This window comes from Narcine bancroftii, chromosome 8, assembly GCF_036971445.1.
Source record: "Narcine bancroftii isolate sNarBan1 chromosome 8, sNarBan1.hap1, whole genome shotgun sequence".
Classification (NCBI taxonomy): Eukaryota; Metazoa; Chordata; class Chondrichthyes; order Torpediniformes; family Narcinidae; genus Narcine; species Narcine bancroftii.
In genome coordinates, this window is record NC_091476.1 from 11,026,590 (window position 1) to 11,049,009 (window position 22,420).

Genomic DNA, 22,420 nt, shown 5'->3' on the forward strand with positions numbered 1-22,420 from the left:
AGCATTTTCCCATGGTCTCTTATAAAGGTTTATATAGGTTGGCACAACAAGCTTAATTATGTTATAATTAGGTATGATTAATTTTGTTTGAATACATTGATCAGGATTTAGGGCAGGTCCACCATTGCTTGATGAGTCTTGATGTCACTGATAGAAGGAAGAACAGTCCTAACCCTGGGGTTGGCTCCTTTTAAGTGTGAACATGTTCAGTATCCCAGTTAAGAGTGGTCAAGTGTGAACAGCAAAAAACACCATTCCTATCCTGGGACACTGAAGAGCCAATTTAGTGGGATGCAAGTGTAAAAGGGGCTACTGATTGTCAAGGAGAATTGCTTCCGAATTATGGTCAATGCCTGGTACTCCCAGAACAAAAAGTGTCAATCAACACTCCAACTCAACTTGAATGCTGCCCTGTCCTTGCTGCTTTATTTCCATGGAGTTATTGTACATATGGAATGGTATACTTTGCAAATAGTAAACATCTTTAGAAGTCATGTTGGAGAAAAAGATAATTTGAAGGTAACCAGCTAAGGAACTTTCCTGCCATGAGAAACTTCCCTGATTATGTCCTGGTACAACTGGGCAACAACAAAAATATTCTTTTCTTTAAACCATTACATTTTCATTAAAGTCACACCTGGAAAATAGTTATCAAAGGAATCACATCTGACCTAACATCAGTAATTAACGTTTAATTTTGTTCACGTCTGAGCAAAGCTCTAATGAGCTCTAGTGTTATTGGAGAAAAAAACACAAGTTTTGGTGAGTAGATGCATTTTGATACAGCTATCAATTATTTTCTGGTGATTTGAGAGGAGGCCAATAGGACAATAATAAGATAGGGCACTGCCTATCTTTCTATGCCCAGGATCTACCCACTTCCCCACAGAGGTCAAGTTGATGACTATGTTGTAGTATTATTGGAAGAGATCAGAGATGCAGCTAATACTGATGCACTACTTTTTCAGTGCTTCGACCAAATTATTACTAGGGCCCAAAGTCTTGGTTGCATCAAATAGATCACTGAGTAAAATCAGTTTGGTCAAAGACTGTCTATTGTGATGAAGTTATCAGGAGGAAACTTCTGACAAGGGATGGGAACAAAAGATTAAAAGTTGCTTTATCATTTCACAAAATAAATTTTCTATGCTATTGAGTAAATCCTGTTAAAAGTTCTTCATTAAGGTTTGAACAAGATGAAACATGAATGTGACATCCTCCAGAATCTTGAAGCTGGAGAATGCTAGCTCATACAAGACAATTGGCCTTCCCCCACCTCCCTCCCCCCCAACCCCCCACAGAAACTTTGGAATTATTCCAAATAAAAAAATTAGCATACTTACCTCCGGTGTGTCCCAATGTGGTCATTTAAAACAGGGACACTTTCACACAGCCTTCCTGTCTTGTTGAATTTGTCGGAGGGGGAACGTCGTGTTCATTAGGCCAGTTTCTTACTGCGTGGCTGTGGTCAATTTACACTGCAGCCGCTCCGTAAAAACGTGTAGGTTTATGAGTGGAAAAATTACGGGATGGAATTTGCATAAAAATTCCATCCAGACATTTTTACCCTGCCATCGCAGCAGAAATTTTCCTGAAATTTTCTGCTGTTCAGTGGCTGTGTAAAAGTGCCTAATGCCAAAGCCCTTAGGAAAAACACAAAATACTGGAGAAACTCAGCATGTCAAACAGTGTCCTTTATGTAGCAAAGGCAAAGATTCAGAACTGCCCTTAAAATCATTATCAACACATCTCCTTTGAAGAGACTGTCAGGATAAAACACAAAAAAACCATGAGAAGAAAGCAGTTGTACTTACATATTCCATCATGTTACTGGACTCGCATTTCCTTTTACTTAACTTCCAGTGCAACCCAAGCTAATTCCAAAACAAGAAAAACAGATTTACTTGATAAACAAGAAAAAATTAGCTGAGCTAAACTTCAGAAGTAATCACACTACATAAATCAACAAAAATTCCAGTAAATTATTAAACCATCTATTCAGAATATTGGAGGATCTTTGTATTGGTATCACTGAAATGGGCGAGAATCATTCTTTCTCCTTCTCTGTAAATTTAACAAATACAAGTTGTTCTTCATCAATGAAGATGCAACAAGTTCAAGATATCCTGAAAAATAGTCTATACAGAATTAATGACAGACATTTACTAAATCATATGTTGGGAGACCAAAAGGCAATAATGAAAAGATGGACAAAAGATTATTGAGAATGCAAGAGATCATTGGAATTAGGAACAAAATTCAAGAGAACGATTTAGTCAAAGTCTGATAGCTCTGCCATACATGAAACATGTATGTCTGGAAAAACAACCAACTGAAAAACCTCACAAAGATAAGCGTATACAGAGCCGTTGTCATACCCACACTCCTGTTCGGCTCCGAATCATGGGTCCTCTACCGGCACCACCTACGGCTCCTAGAACGCTTCCACCAGCGTTGTCTCCGCTCCATCCTCAACATCCATTGGAGCGCTTACATCCCTAACGTCGAAGTACTCGAGATGGCAGAGGTCGACAGCATCGAGTCCACGCTGCTGAAGATCCAGCTGCGCTGGATGGGTCACGTCTCCAGAATGGAGGACCATCGCCTTCCCAAGATCGTGTTATATGGCGAGCTCTCCACTGGCCACCGTGACAGAGGTGCACCAAAGAAAAGGTACAAGGACTGCCTAAAGAAATCTCTTGGTGCCTGCCACATTGACCACCGCCAGTGGGCTGATATCGCCTCAAACCGTGCATCTTGGCGCCTCACAGTTTGGCGGGCAGCAACCTCCTTTGAAGAAGACTGCAGAGCCTACCTCACTGACAAAAGGCAAAGGAGGAAAAACCCAACACCCAACCCCAACCCACCAATTTTCCCCTGCAACCGCTGCAATCGTGTCTGCCTGTCCCGCATCGGACTTGTCAGCCACAAACGAGCCTGCAGCTGACGTGGACTTTTTACCCCCTCCATAAATCTTCGTCCGCGAAGCCAAGCCAAAGAAGACATGAAACAGATGAGAAATAACAAGGGGAATTCATAGCAGCCCAGAGTTTCAGGATTGATGAAAAATTTAGCAAGGTTGACAAAATAAACATGGTTCTCCTTGAATTCAAAACAAGATCAGGGATTGAAATTAAATATACAGAGAACATTTTAAATTAAGATAGTCCAACACCATGAAAGTGATTATGGCATGATCAACCAGTGATAATAGAGTAGATCTGTTTGTAATCAGTATACATATGGAAGCTGATTCTAGGCATGCAGAAGAAATCATCAAGGAAGCCTCTCCCCACTCACAAAATGTTGTTTTGGATGATTAGCTGCAAGTGAAAGGAGCCTTTAGATAATATGCACCGTCATGGAGAAGCAACGAAGGTGAACTGAACAAGATTGCTGTGGAATGTTAGTTTTAATAATTTTAGAAGCAACTTGAGAATTGAGCTCGGGACAATACAGTGATAAATCCTGAAAGTTAGACCACATTGGATAGATTCAGTTTCAGGATTAGTTCACCAAGATTTTCCAACTTGGTAAAAAATCCAAAAGTTAAAATTTTAATTTAGCTTTCCTTTAAATAAACATCAACAAGACAATGATTTAGAATCAGATTAGATAGTTGACCAAATTCAAATATAATAGCTTGAATGTAGAGAAAATACAAAGAAGATCTTTAAATTAAATACTTCCCCTCGATTCAAGGTGCTGAAGTGAGCAAGCAAAATATAGCGCCACCATGTGGAATTTCTTTTGTCATAAACCTATGTTGATCATCTTTATCACTAGACCTATGCAAATATTTTATCAAGTTTAGGACAGAATTATGATATGTATATAATCATTAATTCCTCACCTTGTGATACAATCTGTTGTTCTCCCATTCTAACAGCTTTTGTATTGATTTTCTAGTCTGGAAAATATTAAATAGAAGATTCTCTATTGTCTAAATGCTTAAACACAAACCATTTATATAAAATGGTTGTCCTGTAGTAAAAGAGAAGATTAGTTATGCAAAAAGTGACATTGCTATAGAATTACAAAACTTGCCCATTACAGAATTGGGCAGCGCGAGCAGAGAAACACACATTTTTTTTTTTTAATTGAGTGGCGTTGGCTCCAGAAATCACTCTTAGCTAGAAATTATACGAATGAGTTGCAAACATTTTATGCTTTTTTTTTGGTGAGGGGAAAGGAAAAAATACGAGGGTTGTAATAGAATGCAAATACAATTTCTTCCTTACATCCATTTCTTGTATCTGGTACAGTGGCATAAAGCTGCAGATGACAACTGCTGACAACATTACTTCAAAATAAAAAGAAGAGCATTTGTGGCAAAAATAACTTCAAGGGTTACAAGTTATTACAGAATATACTAAAAGTGTAGAGCATCACAAAGCTCTGAAATAGAAACAAAAAATGCTGGAAATATTCTGGTCAAACAGCATCTGGAGAGCGAGAAAAAGACAGTTAACTTTTCATAAGAATGAAGCTGGAAAATCATGTTTTAAGTTGCAGAGAGGGAGTGGTGGAAAGAACAAACATCTATAACAGGGTGGAGTCTGCAAATATCTAGGTCTTCAAATTGTCTAACAACCATATTCAGACAAAACTGAGCATGACACAAACATGAATTAGCGCATTAGTCAACATTCATAAAATTCCAAACATACAATAGGTGTTTAAGAACAGATGATGCAGGGGAGGAGGGTAGAAATGCAGGGAGTGCACTGGGTAGTTGGACTACCTGCTTTGCAAGTTAACTTGTGGTGACGTTGAATGCTGGATGCACCCACGGGGATTGGTAGATACCAAGTTTGCCAGTTGCTTGAGACTCAATGCCTTAATTTGAAATTTAAAAAAAACTATTTTAGTCCTTAATTATGTAAAGTTCACTTTAATCAGGTAATTCCTGCAACTTACAAAATTTAAATTCGAATCCCAGTCACTGGTGTTGTAACAGTGTTAAGTACTGCTGTCATAATTAACCCCCTTCCCCAAGTTTTCAGATAAAGTCTTACTAATATACTTAATAATATGCCAATAAAGACTCTTACTAAACAGGGATAAGGAGACACTTTAAGGGAATCACCCCAACAGTGAGCAGCATTAAACAACTTTTCATCATGGGCAAATATAATTTTACTCAAACCCAACTTTATTCAAACTTTCTTCAAAGAGCTATGAGCAATGAACGACCAAGGCACTCCACTAGCTGAATATTTGCTCCCATTTTCAAAGGTTTGCGTTACTTCAGAGAACATTTAATTTAAAATTTTTATTTATTCTTATTTAATTTAATATTTATTTTTTTTCCTTGATTTTTTTTGCCAGTCGCTTAAATTTCAGATAATACGAGTTATACTACCAGCTTCATTTTCTTTAACTCTTTCCCAGCTACCTCGAGCTCTAGAACTTTAAAAAAATTATTTGATTTGAGATTTGAATGCTTTGATTCTGATTTTTGTTTTACCCTCAACTTTTAATTTATCCAAGGAGAAGTAATGAGAAAATGCACAAGCAAACACTTTGTGGTTCATTTTATTCATAAATAGGCCTAGAAGTGATTCCTGTTTTATAACCGACTGTGTTTGTAGGGATCATTTTGAGGACAAAATAGAAAGCATTCCTGGAAATCAAATGATCAAGGTACATGTAGAGGAATACTTCAACTATTTGGAAAAATGCAGAATTCATGGGAAAATAAAGCCCTTAATTCTGTTTTATGCTCTCAGAAACAAGGCCATCTGATTTCGGAATATGTTATTGAAATCCCATTATATCTGCTCTGCTAGTCAAAACATCTCAAAACCATTCCACTTTATTTTTTAAAAATTGGCATTAAACATTAGATTTTGCATTTTACAATGTGATCAGTAAGTGCTAGAAGAGACTAGTCCTTTCTTATGCAGCAGAATGTGATTGTTGAGAGAAATGGAGGATGCAAAATGTGGCTCTTGTAATTGACAGCTTCACTATCTCGTACTTAAATTGTCATTTGTGCGTATGATCTACCTAAATATTAAACATTCTGGCTGTGTAATTTGATTATCCAATTTTTTTAAAAATTTCACCACCACACAACTAAGGAGCTAGATGCTGCTTAGTTCAATTTATATCATTCCAGAAATTCAACAAGCCAGAAGATTATGAATTCAAGTTCCACTCCAGAAACATGAACACAAAATTCATATGAACATTTCACTGAAGGAAGTATTTTGAGTAAGGGATTTAATCCACAACTTATTTATTGTTATTGACAATTGCAAGAGGATTTCAGAGATGACTTAATAAGATCAGAGAACAGTCAAAGAACTCAAGATGATATTGATTTCTCAAACAAATTAAAGATCATTACTGAAGTTTGTTGTGAGAAAACTGGCTGCCAGATTTCCTACATTACAGTAACTACAAAGTTGGGACACCTTGAAAATAATTTACATCAATGAAAAACTTTCTGGCTATGTCTGATCATTGCAATATGTTAAATGTCACAAATATCAAATGTAAATCCACTTTGTTCAAAGGTTTGCCTAAGTGTGGATTGAACAAGTACACCAGCATTAATTTCTAGACAGCTGCATCAATCTACAGAACTGTGTTCATCTTTCAGGCAGAAAACATGCATAGATCAGTTGCAAACACATTTTAAGAACAGACTTTAGTGAAATACTCAAATATTACTTCCTCATTCTCTCTTTAGAAAGGACGTTATAAAAATAGTACATTTAATGTTTTGCAGCAGCTTCCTTCATTAACTTTGGCAGTGATGTTGAAACAATACACTCACCTAACAACAGACATATAAATGAGGTTCATTAGAGCAACATTGTTCTATCTGCATGCCATTTGTGGTCAATATCTACTCCTTCAACAGTCCCTCAGGAGTTACTTTTAACATATCTACGTTCCTCCTGGAAATCACATCATGTTGGAGCTTCAAATAGAATGCTTGCTTTATCAAACTAGTGTCTGAAAAATATGGAGGGTGGGTGGGGGTCAGCAATTATGCCTGCCTAATAGATCACAAGCTGGAGGCTGGATTTGAGATCACGATACTCTTATAATCTTTTTTTTCTACAGGCACCAACAAGTTGGGTTGGTAGACTGGGGGTTGGGCGCGTTGGGTTGGGCGCGTTGGGTTGGGCGCGTTGGGTTGGGCGCGTTGGGTTGGGCGCGTTGGGTTGGGCGCGTTGGGTTGGGCGCGTTGGGTTGGGCGCGTTGGGTTGGGCGCGTTGGGTTGGGCGCGTTGGGTTGGGCGCGTTGGGTTGGGCGCGTTGGGTTGGGCGCGTTGGGTTGGGCGCGTTGGGTTGGGCGCGTTGGGTTGGGCGCGTTGGGTTGGGCGCGTTGGGTTGGGCGCGTTGGGTTGGGCGCGTTGGGTTGGGCGCGTTGGGTTGGGCGCGTTGGGTTGGGCGCGTTGGGTTGGGCGCGTTGGGTTGGGCGCGTTGGGTTGGGCGCGTTGGGTTGGGCGCGTTGGGTTGGGCGCGTTGGGTTGGGCGCGTTGGGTTGGGCGCGTTGGGTTGGGCGCGTTGGGTTGGGCGCGTTGGGTTGGGCGCGTTGGGTTGGGCGCGTTGGGTTGGGCGCGTTGGGTTGGGCGCGTTGGGTTGGGCGCGTTGGGTTGGGCGCGTTGGGTTGGGCGCGTTGGGTTGGGCGCGTTGGGTTGGGCGCGTTGGGTTGGGCGCGTTGGGTTGGGCGCGTTGGGTTGGGCGCGTTGGGTTGGGCGCGTTGGGTTGGGCGCGTTGGGTTGGGCGCGTTGGGTTGGGCGCGTTGGGTTGGGCGCGTTGGGTTGGGCGCGTTGGGTTGGGCGCGTTGGGTTGGGCGCGTTGGGTTGGGCGCGTTGGGTTGGGCGCGTTGGGTTGGGCGCGTTGGGTTGGGCGCGTTGGGTTGGGCGCGTTGGGTTGGGCGCGTTGGGTTGGGCGCGTTGGGTTGGGCGCGTTGGGTTGGGCGCGTTGGGTTGGGCGCGTTGGGTTGGGCGCGTTGGGTTGGGCGCGTTGGGTTGGGCGCGTTGGGTTGGGCGCGTTGGGTTGGGCGCGTTGGGTTGGGCGCGTTGGGTTGGGCGCGTTGGGTTGGGCGCGTTGGGTTGGGCGCGTTGGGTTGGGCGCGTTGGGTTGGGCGCGTTGGGTTGGGCGCGTTGGGTTGGGCGCGTTGGGTTGGGCGCGTTGGGTTGGGCGCGTTGGGTTGGGCGCGTTGGGTTGGGCGCGTTGGGTTGGGCGCGTTGGGTTGGGCGCGTTGGGTTGGGCGCGTTGGGTTGGGCGCGTTGGGTTGGGCGCGTTGGGTTGGGCGCGTTGGGTTGGGCGCGTTGGGTTGGGCGCGTTGGGTTGGGCGCGTTGGGTTGGGCGCGTTGGGTTGGGCGCGTTGGGTTGGGCGCGTTGGGTTGGGCGCGTTGGGTTGGGCGCGTTGGGTTGGGCGCGTTGGGTTGGGCGCGTTGGGTTGGGCGCGTTGGGTTGGGCGCGTTGGGTTGGGCGCGTTGGGTTGGGCGCGTTGGGTTGGGCGCGTTGGGTTGGGCGCGTTGGGTTGGGCGCGTTGGGTTGGGCGCGTTGGGTTGGGCGCGTTGGGTTGGGCGCGTTGGGTTGGGCGCGTTGGGTTGGGCGCGTTGGGTTGGGCGCGTTGGGTTGGGCGCGTTGGGTTGGGCGCGTTGGGTTGGGCGCGTTGGGTTGGGCGCGTTGGGTTGGGCGCGTTGGGTTGGGCGCGTTGGGTTGGGCGCGTTGGGTTGGGCGCGTTGGGTTGGGCGCGTTGGGTTGGGCGCGTTGGGTTGGGCGCGTTGGGTTGGGCGCGTTGGGTTGGGCGCGTTGGGTTGGGCGCGTTGGGTTGGGCGCGTTGGGTTGGGCGCGTTGGGTTGGGCGCGTTGGGTTGGGCGCGTTGGGTTGGGCGCGTTGGGTTGGGCGCGTTGGGTTGGGCGCGTTGGGTTGGGCGCGTTGGGTTGGGCGCGTTGGGTTGGGCGCGTTGGGTTGGGCGCGTTGGGTTGGGCGCGTTGGGTTGGGCGCGTTGGGTTGGGCGCGTTGGGTTGGGCGCGTTGGGTTGGGCGCGTTGGGTTGGGCGCGTTGGGTTGGGCGCGTTGGGTTGGGCGCGTTGGGTTGGGCGCGTTGGGTTGGGCGCGTTGGGTTGGGCGCGTTGGGTTGGGCGCGTTGGGTTGGGCGCGTTGGGTTGGGCGCGTTGGGTTGGGCGCGTTGGGTTGGGCGCGTTGGGTTGGGCGCGTTGGGTTGGGCGCGTTGGGTTGGGCGCGTTGGGTTGGGCGCGTTGGGTTGGGCGCGTTGGGTTGGGCGCGTTGGGTTGGGCGCGTTGGGTTGGGCGCGTTGGGTTGGGCGCGTTGGGTTGGGCGCGTTGGGTTGGGCGCGTTGGGTTGGGCGCGTTGGGTTGGGCGCGTTGGGTTGGGCGCGTTGGGTTGGGCGCGTTGGGTTGGGCGCGTTGGGTTGGGCGCGTTGGGTTGGGCGCGTTGGGTTGGGCGCGTTGGGTTGGGCGCGTTGGGTTGGGCGCGTTGGGTTGGGCGCGTTGGGTTGGGCGCGTTGGGTTGGGCGCGTTGGGTTGGGCGCGTTGGGTTGGGCGCGTTGGGTTGGGCGCGTTGGGTTGGGCGCGTTGGGTTGGGCGCGTTGGGTTGGGCGCGTTGGGTTGGGCGCGTTGGGTTGGGCGCGTTGGGTTGGGCGCGTTGGGTTGGGCGCGTTGGGTTGGGCGCGTTGGGTTGGGCGCGTTGGGTTGGGCGCGTTGGGTTGGGCGCGTTGGGTTGGGCGCGTTGGGTTGGGCGCGTTGGGTTGGGCGCGTTGGGTTGGGCGCGTTGGGTTGGGCGCGTTGGGTTGGGCGCGTTGGGTTGGGCGCGTTGGGTTGGGCGCGTTGGGTTGGGCGCGTTGGGTTGGGCGCGTTGGGTTGGGCGCGTTGGGTTGGGCGCGTTGGGTTGGGCGCGTTGGGTTGGGCGCGTTGGGTTGGGCGCGTTGGGTTGGGCGCGTTGGGTTGGGCGCGTTGGGTTGGGCGCGTTGGGTTGGGCGCGTTGGGTTGGGCGCGTTGGGTTGGGCGCGTTGGGTTGGGCGCGTTGGGTTGGGCGCGTTGGGTTGGGCGCGTTGGGTTGGGCGCGTTGGGTTGGGCGCGTTGGGTTGGGCGCGTTGGGTTGGGCGCGTTGGGTTGGGCGCGTTGGGTTGGGCGCGTTGGGTTGGGCGCGTTGGGTTGGGCGCGTTGGGTTGGGCGCGTTGGGTTGGGCGCGTTGGGTTGGGCGCGTTGGGTTGGGCGCGTTGGGTTGGGCGCGTTGGGTTGGGCGCGTTGGGTTGGGCGCGTTGGGTTGGGCGCGTTGGGTTGGGCGCGTTGGGTTGGGCGCGTTGGGTTGGGCGCGTTGGGTTGGGCGCGTTGGGTTGGGCGCGTTGGGTTGGGCGCGTTGGGTTGGGCGCGTTGGGTTGGGCGCGTTGGGTTGGGCGCGTTGGGTTGGGCGCGTTGGGTTGGGCGCGTTGGGTTGGGCGCGTTGGGTTGGGCGCGTTGGGTTGGGCGCGTTGGGTTGGGCGCGTTGGGTTGGGCGCGTTGGGTTGGGTAGTGCTGAATTTTGTCTTCAATATTTGAAACGTGAGTCAAGTTGATCAGGGTCTAATCACATCTTTTGAATATTGTGATAGTACAGATTCTATCACCAATGTGTATATGTACAGATGGTAGTGTAGGATGACTGTGAATGGCTGAAAGTGTAGCCACACCTACTGGCAGGTCTTAAAGGGTTGCTCCTAACCAGACCAGGTCATTCTGGACTGGTCAACCTACTTGTGATATGTTCCAGTCTTTTAGTTAATAAAAGCCTTGGTTTGGATCAACAAATCTTTGGTTCTTTCGACGCGCACGACAAATATCAAAGGGTTGTATGACAGAAAACTTTATCCAAGCAATTTTAATTAGTTCAAAGCTGATCTTCAGTTATTCAGCACAGAAACAGGCTCAGGTTGTCCATATCAAATTACACACCCTCCTGCTTTGGTCCCATTTGCCTGCATTAGCTCCTTACCCCTCTAATCCCTTCCCATTATGTAACTATCCAAGTATTTCTTACAGGAAGTTAACACATCACCCAGCTCATTCCACCCTCTGAGTGAAGAACTGTCCCCTCACATCCTTTCTACATCCCACCCCCTCACATTACATTTATGCCTTCTCATCTTAGTCACTATTCACTTTATTTATGCCCCTCGTGATTTTTTTTTGCAGACCTCAATAAGATCCCCTCTCAGCTCCTAAGGTCAAACCAAAACAGGCCCAGTTTTTTTCCAAGTATGCATTAGTAAACAAATCAGAGATTTGGTAAATGGCCCTGGTATGCAAATATGCTGTGTTTGAATGTGTAATATTGTTCAGTAATTCAGCCAGAAATCAAGGTAACAAAAATGTTGAACTGTAGATTCATTCCGGAGAATTAGGGTTTTCTGGAAAGTGAGGAATGAAAAGAGGGTTGGTGAAATGGCAAACTTGTTTCACTAAGAGAGAATAGCCAATATCCATGATATTCAATGGCATTACCATCTCTCAACACAAATCTTGAGTGGAGTTGGGTCATCATTGTCCATTAAATTCAACTGGAAGAACAAAAATGCTGTAAAATAGGAGATCCATGTCTGGATATCCTGTGGCAAGTGACTAGTGTTCTGACATTCCCAAACGTTTCTCCATCCTCAATGAAACATGTTATACCACCTGCTTGACTGGCTGAATGCAGCTCCTTTATCAATGAAAAACCCATCATCGTGATAGAGCATGCTAAAATTAATCATCTTGGTTCTCAATCTCTAATATCTCATTTTTTTGCTCCCAGATACAAAAAAAAATCAACATTCTAGATAAATTTGTATGACACAAATACAGTAGCAAAATGTATTTTGCAAATATAGCAGAAAACTGGACAGAATGCATGTGTGTACTGAGTGTGTACTCTTTATCTAGCACCGAAAATTAATGTAGAAGTAGACCCAGATGTAATGCTTCATGATCAATACTTACAAATGATTACATGTGGACATTACTTCTCAGGCAAGATGACCAGTGCGCCCGCACACATACACACAAACACGCAAATACTTGTTTGTTCTTGTGAAGGGGATTAAAAAAAAGTCCTCTTTAAATAGCTCTGTTAGTGATCAACTTGTTAGCATTAACAAATTTGATAACAGACCAAATTTATAGAGAATTAGAATGTACTTACTCTTTTGTTAAGACAGATGACAGGCCAGAGACTGCAGCCCAAGGTACAGCAGCAACATAAACAACCACAAAGAAGCCACTTCACATTGATGGGAAGATTTTTCTTTAGGCATCCATTTACCCGACCAATGCTGGTTTTATACTCTTCTGGAGCAACCTAAAACAGAAAGGATAAATTGTAATGGAGATTTGTAGCAAAATTACCAGAATTCATTTCATTAGGCAAACAATTAAAAAAAGCATCGCTGATGGATGACACTGAACTCCACTTAGTTTTATAACCATATAACCACTTACAGCACAGAACAGGCCAGTTCGGCCCTACTAGTCCATGCCGTAGCAAATCCCCACCCTCCTAGTCCCACTGACCAGCACCGGGTCCATACCCCTCTAGTCCCCTCCTATCCATGTAACGATCCAGTCTTTCCTTAAATGTAACCAATGATCCCGCCTCGACCACGTCTGCTGGAAGCTCATTCCACATCCCCACCACCCTCTGCGTAAAGAAATTTCCCCTCATGTTCCCCTTATAATTTTCCCCCTTCAATCTTAAACCATGTCCTCTAGTTTGAATCTCCCCCTTTCTTAATTGAAAAAGCCTATCCACATTGACTCTGTCTGTCCCTTTTAAAATCTTAAACACCTCGATCAAGTCCCCTCTCAATCTTCTAAGCTCCAGAGAAAAAAGCCCCAGTCTGCACAACCTTTTCCTGGAACTCAGACCCTGAAATCCTGTCAACATTTGAATGGGCTTGTTATATACCAGTGTGATTGTTTGTAATTATCTATAAAAAAATACTGTAACATCCCTAATATAAAAGTAATTTGCTGAATTGTTTATTGTCTCATGTACTGATAGTCAGTGAAGCTATTTTGTATGTTATCCAGGCAAGTCAACCTATTTTCACATCCAATAAAGTGCAAAATAAAAAAAAGCATGGAGTAGATTGTTACAATAGTACAAAGGACCCATCATTTTACTAATGAAGGTCCATTCAATAGTCTGATAAGAGAAGAAACTGTCCTTGAATCTTGTAGTGTACATTTTCAAATTCATGCATCTTCTGCTCAATAGAAGAGGTGTGAGAGGAAAGAGATGAGAGCATGATTGAGATTGGTGGTTTTGCTGTTTTCCCAAGTTAGCAAGAGTCAATGGAAGGGAGGTTTGTCTGTCTAATGGGTTGAGCTGCATTTCCAATTTACTGTAAATTTTTTGCAGTCTTGGGTAGAGCAGTTTTCATACCATAGTTGTTATGCATCCAAGGAGTCTAGTTTCCATAGTGCCTCTATAAAAATTAGTAAGACGTAGGGCAAAGGCTGGAATTTCTTTAGGCTTTAAGGAAGCAAACACATCTGTGTACCTTCTTGGCTGTGACATCAACATGGTTAGACCAGGACAGATTGCTGGCAACATTTACACCCAAAAACAAAGCTTTCTACTATTTCTGCTCAGCACAATTATTATAGACCAGGGTGTATGTTTCATCCAGATTCCTGAAGCTGATGAACAGCTTTTCTTTTTGTTGACAATGAGGGAGAGGTTGTAGACCTTACTCTCCACCTCTTTGTATAATGTCTTGTTACAGTTTGATATCGGCTGACAACAATGGTGTTATCTGTAAATTCTTAGGTGGAGTTAGAGCAGCATTTGGTCACAGTCATGAGGGTGTTAAGGCATGTAGCAAGGAGCTGAGTACACAGTCTTACAAGACACCACTGTTGAGGATTGGGGCGGCAGTTAGCATAACAGTCAGTAACAATGCTATTATAGTGCCAGTGACCTGCATTTGAATCTAGCACTCTAAGGAATGAGTTACATTCTCTCCACGTCTGCGTTGGTTTCCTTCCATTCTTCAAAATGTTCAGGGGTTGAAATGAGGGAGTTGGTAATTTCACTGATTGCGGATGAATTTGTTTGTCACTTTTGAAAGCAAAGGTAAAGTTTATAAATAACAACATAATACTGGAGAAACTCAGCTGGTCAAACAGTGTACTTTATAATAGCAGAGGTAAAGATACAGAACCTACATTTCAGGCTTGAGCTCTTTCATCAAGGTATGGAAAAATGTCACAGGCATCCAAACAAAATGATGGTTTGGGGGGGGTGAGGTGGGGTAGGGTTGTAGGAACAGGATCCCAAAGGCAGGAGGTTTTTACTTCAACCACAGTGTCTGCAGACTATTGTTTTACAGTTGATAAATAAGAGTTTGACCTAGTTGTCTGGGTATTGCATGGCCAAGGAGATGGCATCTGCCATGGACCTATTGCGACAGTAGTTAAATTGCGACAGTAGTTAAATTGCAACAGATCAAGGATGCCCAAGAGGTAGGAGTTAATATGAGCTGTATCCAGTCACTCAAAGTACCTCATGATGATGGTGTCAGAGCTACTGGCTGGTTGTCATTAATGTAGATTATTTTGTTTTTCTTTGGCATGGGGATGGTAGTGGTGATTTTAAAGCAGGTAGGAACTTCAAACTTTAGGAGAAAGAAGTTAAACATGTGCATTAAAAGTTTAAGATTCTCTCTATACTCTACCCACTCCATGCAGGTTCTTAGGATAAGGCCAGGGGCTTCATATAGGCCCAGTTCATGTTGCAACATTTGTCCAATTTATTGGAAGCATTCAGTGAAATCGATACAAAAATGCTGAGCAGTCGGAGTTCTTACAATTTTCTTAAATCATTCATCACTTATTTTCAATTCTGGCTTTGAAATGCAGGTTGAAATGCTGGTTTTTTTAAAATGCCACTTGAACAAGACATTAACAGCTCAAAAGTGAAACATTTGTAAACAATCAAATGTCAAAAACCTTCGAATTATTGAGCAACACATTTATTGCAAACTAAGTCGTGTATTCTGGCCACAAGAAAAATGCAAATGACCACTCAGCTACTGGTCAGGAAGATGCACTTCCCACACTGCAAAATGAGCCTTATTTCCTCCAAGCTTTATATTGGACCTGCTAATAAAACACGGTTGTAACATTTTACGACAGGATGCAAAAAACACTTCACAAATAGTGAAAAGGCTGGCAAAGGCCCAGCAGGCTAACCATACATACCTCTTCAATCATAATAAAGCCCTGTAATCTATCAACGGTCAGATTCAGGCACAATGCAACTCACTTGTTTATTGCTTGCACTTCTCTGCAGTGCTCAACCACCTCTTCAGAGGCTCTTTGTTGCAAATTTGGAGGAGGAAGGTCCTTTTCTTTCTCTATCTATTAGGGTCTAGTCATCTAGAGTATTCCCTGAGAGCTGTATTTTAACAACATATGTGGCATAATAACTCAATGCTTTGTTCTTCTGTTGAGGTGGGAGAAGTCAAAAGGAAAATAGAGGTGAAGAACAGAATTATTGTATTGTTAGATACAATCCATTAAAATTAAAATCTAGAAAAGGACACCTTTTTTCAAAAATACAGAGTGCCAAGATTAATAGTGAGTCATGTGTTTTTTTTTAAATCACTAAAATGTCTATTTCTTTCATACAAACTTTGCACGTCTGTAGCAACTGATAAAAGATCAACTTGCAAATTTATTAAACCTTATTTCTGAAAATTGGTATAATTGGCTTTTACTCCAATAAAGTTCTTTAGACAATATTATTATCCACCGAGATTCAAAACATTCAAATTCAACAAGCTGTTTCTCTAAAGTAAACAATTTAAAGAATTCTATTCATATTACATGAATTAAAAATATTTTAAACCGTTAATTTCCATGAAATAATGAAGATGAAAAGGGTTTTATAATATGCATTCCCAAATTGAACCAAATAAATTAGGCATCCATTAACATTGAAAATGCCTTTTCCTCCTGTCGACAGTAACCCCCCTCTAATCTCCCATAAACCCCCCCATTCCATTTTTCTCCCTCCCTCTTGTGAAATTGTAAAAGCAGAGTATATTTTTATAATTGTTTTGTATAAATGCATTTTAAGCTCTATTCTAGAGTGAACAATTTTATAAAGCTGTTTTTAAAACATTTGTGCCAAGAGACTTCATAAAATCTTGAATATAATTTTCATAAAAGAGGAGAATATTAATCATTTTGCAAATTTCTGGACTGCTTCTCTCCCTAACCCTCCATATCCAACTGCATTTTTCTTCCATGGCTGGTTAATACTGCAAGCATTTAAGCCACAAAGTTTTCCCCATTTGATTCCCATTTTTAATCTGGCATTTGCTCAGTTGCTCCTTCCTTCAGCGATGAAACCTAGATAACTATCCACAAGTCCCTGCAGGAAATATTCAACAAACCTGGTTAAACTGTTGTTATACCTCTTTGGAAGATTTCAAGGTAATAATGAAGCAGTTGCAGAACTGTGTCCAAGCTAAGGTTTAATGCCTTAGGAAAGGAATTGGGGAGGGGGAGGGGGGGTGTAGGTAGTAGGGAAAGGGAATTTTAGGAAAACAAGCAAGAATTCTCAGCCGAATTTAACTTGTTAATTTATCAATTAACATTTCGGCTACATTTAATCATTAAATGACATCTAAATGAATGAAATAAAGATTGGAGAACAAAGAACTAAGAACAGGACATTCAACATTATTTATTTTCATGTTTTGATCATTCATTTAAAACTACTACAGTACCTGTATCTATGGAAGAGTTAAGTAACTGTCTCAATTATTTTTGTGGCAATTTTGATTCTCTGTGAAAGAATCAACGGACCCCTTTGATCAAATTGATAGATCTCCACCACAGGGCAAAACTGGTAAATATCCCAATTTAAAATGGCATTTCAGTCAGCATAACAGAACCTCAGCACCACACTGCAGTTTTAGTAAGGATTTGTGCACATACATCTATCGACTTGAACTACAACCTTATGGCTTAGAAGAAAATAAATTAATAATGGAACTACTGTGTATAGAATGCAGAATACTTTGGCATTTTCATTTTTAATACAGGTTAAAGTATGATTCAGTCTATTGTAACTGTATCACACCCATAACAGGAAGTTATTAAAAAATACAAAGGATAAATATTGTTGATCGAGATCATTTTAGACAAAAGGCCAACATCTTTCCAAAATCATCAAACATTGGATTTTGCCTAAATATTCAGGAGTCAGTCAACTGAAGCTTTCTGATCAATGAACATCCCTAAAAAAGCAGGTTTGGTATGGTCTTTCACAATTGAGGATTGCAAAAAGCAGATTATAGTCTAGATTTACAACCACATCTGATGAAGCAAATTCAACAAAAATCAGGGATTAAACATGGAAAGTGGTTTGTACGATCCAAGAATATGGAAAACATTCCCTTTCATCAGTTCAGTAGCAGGAGATAAAATAGGTTAGAAAAAGACCTCCTCAATTTATGTTAAGGTTTAGTCATGAAATGCATTCAAAAAAATTTCCAAACAAATTTTGGATAATTCATAGTGAAAAGGGTAGGAGAGAAAAGAAATTAAGATAATAAAAGAAGGAAAATAACCAGTTTCATTTACAACTCACCTTCCCTGTAAGTACTGAAGGAAATTCTGGATCAAATTTGTTGCTGAGGCCAAACCTTAAAAAAAAACACAAATAAAAATGCTTAAGGAGGTTATTGTCCAAGTACTGACCTATATTTTAGATGGATATATATTCTACAATATGAGACACACATACAGAGATCCTTTAAAAAAAATTCTTTATTGCAATCGATATGAAGATGATTGGTAGTCTGCACTTTTGAAACACCACTTGTTTTCTTGCACTACTGAGCCATATTTTTTGGAACGACTGTAATCATTTATTATCTCTTTTAATACAGTTACATATACTATTGGAGTTTAACTTTAACAACATACCATTCGTCTGCAGAAAGAATTTCCATGCATATTTACACAATACATACTTATATGTATGACAATAAACAGCATTAATTTCAATTCACAGGACAACTTTACATAATTTATCTTTAATCTCCAACAAAATGGTTGATAATTAAATCAGGGTAAAGATCAGATAAGTTAATGAGATGGAAAATAAACTAACCAGTTGGTAGCTAGATAAAATATGGAATTGTTATCAAAATTGGATGTCCATTTATTTTCCCTTTAAAGGTGGCATATTTTTAAGGATGAAGCTAAATGCACATTTACAGCCCTTTTCTGAAAAAATAAAAGTCAGTTTTGTCTTTAAATAAGAGACAAAATCCTATCCAACCAGATGAAATATTTTCCAAAGCTCCCTAATTTGAAAAATTACAGATATTTTTTGCATACATTTTCAATGCACTAGCTTCTCAATCTAGAGCAGTATCTCTAGATTAGTGTTGGTTCTAAATCAAAATGATCTCCTAGGACATCAAAACGAGAAAGCAAATATGACATTATAGAAAGACAGTTTCAAACTGACATTTCAATTTGAACCATTTTCCAAAATGAACAGAAACCATTCCCAAATAGGAGAATACCCAATTTTATAGATTTGCAGATGTAACAAAATAGAAAATAACATGATTACATGTAATACAGTAAAATATAGCTCATGCAATGGCTTGATAACTTTGCACCTGATGTAGAAAACTCAGAAGGAAATAATCCGACTGAAAATTCCTTTCCATCTCAGAATGAGATAAAGCATTAGTAAACGTCACAAAAGCTCAGTTAATAGCAAAGACCAATTTAAACATATCTAGTTACAGAAAGAAGTGAACGGTTTAAATACAAATGAAATACAAGACAGAGGGGAAATATGTACTCCATTTTTGCAACATTATTAAAAGGAAAACAATTTAACTGGAAATACTACCAATCCTGAATTATTAGATTTCTACATTTTTAGGCCTTTTCAGAAAGCTTAAAATGCTGCAATGAATTATCTCCTTATTTGTTGATTTAAACAAAATATCAGAAGAATGAAGGCTAAAAATTTGCTCATCAACTGTCTAAGGGAGCACAAATACCTATCCTGCTGGGCAAAAAGTAACCAGGATACCCAAAATGATATCACCTGAAAGCATGTCATGTCCCCAATCTTATCAACAATTTATGGCAGTGGATGAATAGAGAATTATTTTATTAACATATCCAGACAAAAGCCATTAATTTCATTCCTGCCACAAGCTCTGGCCTTTAGCCACTGTACGAGATTGCATGTTACTTCAGTCTAACAAATCAAGCTTTCAGATGACACAACAGTAGTTGGGCCTCATCACCAACAACGTCGCACTACAGAAAATGGTGGGAAATCTTGTGAAATGGTATGAGAGTAACAACCTCAGTCTCAATGTGGACAAAATGAAGATGATCATGAACTTCAGGAGGACCAGCAACAACCATCCTCTGCATCAACAATTCTGTAGTAGAGGGTGGAGAGCACCAAGTTCCTCTGAGTTCATTTAATTAGTGACCTATTGTGGACACTCAACATCTCTTCACTTGTCAGGAAGGCACAACAGCAACTGTACTTCCCGAGAAGATTGAAGCAGGAAAGTCTACTAGCCACTATTATGTCAACCTTCTATAGGAGCTCTATCAAGAGCGTCCTGGCCAGCTACATCACAGTGTGGTACAGTTGCTGTAGATAAATGGATCGGAGGTCAATCCATGGGTCCACAAGTGTGGCAGAGAGGATCATTGGAGTCTCCCTTTGCCCCTCCCCAATTGATATTATCTACCTGGATTGTTGTCTGAGGAGGGTGAACAAAATCACTGAGGATCTCTTCCACCCTGCACACACCATCTTTCAGTTGCTGGGGAAGAGATACAGGAGTATCAGAGCCAGCACCACCAGGCTGAGCAACAGCTTCTTCCCACAGGCAGTAAGAATGTTGAACAACCAAAGGAACTGCTGACACTAACCATCCGAGACTCATGTTCATGAAACAATATTTATTTATTTGTTTGAGGAAATACTTGTCCTGCATATGTATTGTTTGTCTGCATGTGAGTTGTGGGTTAAAATGAATTGCAAGTTGCAAGCAATCTGTGAGTAGCGATTGTTTACTTATTCTTTTGAGTGTCACCTAGCAACATGTGAGCCAAGTTCTTACAATTTGTTAGAAATTGCATGTTTTAGTTTAGTTTCCTCATGCTACAAAATGGAAGGAATTAATTTTGTCCGATAATTTTATTGACTGTTTAACCAAGTTTTAGCACAGTCTAACAAAATTTTAATGACTTGTAGCAACATATAGATACAGATAATAACATTAACAATGTTTAATAAGCTCTGGAAAACTCAACTTTAGTATGGATTTGTTTGAATGAGTAATAGACAACAACAACGTTCTAATATCCTCCAAGCAATTATAAAGGAAAATAGTCGCTACAAGAGTTATGTCTGGTTGTATGTCTGTGTGTTTTGCACTGAGGACTATAGAACACAGTTTCATCAGGTTGTACTTGTATAATTAGATGACAATAAACTTGACTGAGCCAAACTTCCACCCACATTCTCCTTGTCACTATAAACCAACTACTTTCCCCTTTGCAATGTAATAAAATCTCTGGCTCAAGTGGTGCTGTGACCACATCCACTTGCATAACATCTCTCTCATTAACCCACAGAAATATTATTTTGTACAATCCATTTCTTTAATTTTCTGCTCATGGAAAAAAGGAACATTTCTAAGAAGCACCAAGCTTAACTGAACGACACACATTAATAAGTTATTCACAATTTACATGTCATTCAGTAGCACAAAAGAAAGAAATCCAACTTTTTCAGATTGATTGGTCTCAATCTGCTACAGTCTAGATTTTAAACTTGTATGATTATCAAAAGATAAAATCTGCAGTTACTGGATATTTGAGCTTAAAACAGAAAATGATAGAAACTCTGTTCAGGCATCATCCAACAGGATAAGTTAGAGACCAATATCCATTACAAGCCTACAGACATCCATATTAATTCTGAGCTCACCTCTTCCCACCAGACTGTAATTCAGTTCCAGCACTGTTCATTTTTCTCCCTCTTCCTGACTCAGTTGCCATAAACATGGACCGAAGAACCTGTTCTTATGCTAAACTGTTCTATGGTCTAAATAAAACTAAATCTATGGCATTGATTTTTCCATCTTCTATTGCTTAAACATATCTTTTTTTTTCTATTCACAGGTGCCTTTGACCCACTGAGTTTTAAAAATTAGTGAGTTTTATTTTAACCTATACAACTACATGTGGACGGGAGAAAGTTGGAGGTTAAAAATGAAACCTCCTCCCTACCACTTATTTTTGAAAGGAAAAATAATAAAATGTTGCAAAAATTCAAGAGTACAAAGGTTCCTTTTATTGTCATGTAATAAATATATGATATATTTCAACTTTTGTCTGATGTAAGGCAAAGGGTCAGAGTGACCACTGCCTGGTGGCCCTAACAATAGGAGAAAGGGATGCAAAAGACAGTCCTCTTCAGAGCCATTGAGTGTCTGTGGATTAGTCTCCAGCACTCCCACAGCCTCTGCAGCCACAGTTCAAACCATCGGCAACCCAAGCTCCAGATCCAAATCTCCGCTATGACCAGGAAGCTTTCAGCGCCCGAGATACTTCTTGCCCTCAGCACCCTTTTGAATCCTGGTTCTGATGCCTGGTTCCCATAACCCAGTCTCCAGCAGCCCGCATCCTGAGTGGGTCCTTTTAACTGCAAGTTGCCAACATCCCATAATCTGTGTGGGTCCTTCAGTTGCTGAACCCCTCGCTATTCTGTGCGCACACATTCAGAAAGTTGAGCAGCATTCATGGAGTGAAACAAAGTCAATGTTTCATGAAACAGAACTGAAAGAGTGGGGAAACAGTGTTTTAAGTAAGAAAATGTTAAAGGGAGAGATTGGAGGTATTGCTTGTGATATGATGAAGATAAAATTTGTTGAGCTAATTATTTATTTCAACTCTGGCTGTTAGACTGAGAATTAAAAGAAATATATTCAAATTTCTAGCATTTTTACAGAAAGGAAAAAATGAATACCAGGCTGAAGAGGGCTGCTATTCCCAGAGCTTTTATTAAAATAGTTAAGGAAACTAAAGGATAAAGACAAAAGTTAGAGTGGAGAATTAAAGTAACAGGCAATTAGAAGCTTAGGCTTTCCCTTGCAGTGGAGTTCTGCAAGTGGAAAAGGAAACCCTATTTCAAGCATCAAGTACAATACACTGAACAGCAAGTGAATTGCTGTTTAAGATGGTATGACTGTTTCTTCCTTACATTAAATACAATAGCGAAAACCTACCGGGAACAAACATTACCTAAGTTGATGGCAGGAGAAGAAAAGAAAAGAATGGACTCAGTAGAATTTCTGCTGTATTTTTGTTGAATGACAACATTGTCTGACTG

At 42.2% G+C, this 22,420-nt stretch overlaps 1 protein-coding gene across 1 annotated transcript in view; it reads right to left on the reverse strand.

Annotated features, from left to right (window-relative positions):
- Positions 1–22,420, reverse strand: part of LOC138740362 (cysteine-rich hydrophobic domain-containing protein 2-like) — a 38,796-nt gene that overhangs the window by 2,107 nt on the left and 14,269 nt on the right. The window contains exons 2-5 of the mRNA XM_069892903.1: positions 17,618–17,672; positions 12,155–12,310; positions 3,854–3,910; positions 1,815–1,874 (exon numbers count right to left, since the gene is read on the reverse strand). Of these exons, the coding sequence (XP_069749004.1) occupies positions 1,815–1,874; positions 3,854–3,910; positions 12,155–12,310; positions 17,618–17,672 (328 nt within the window). The remainder of the gene's footprint in view (positions 1–1,814; positions 1,875–3,853; positions 3,911–12,154; positions 12,311–17,617; positions 17,673–22,420) is intronic.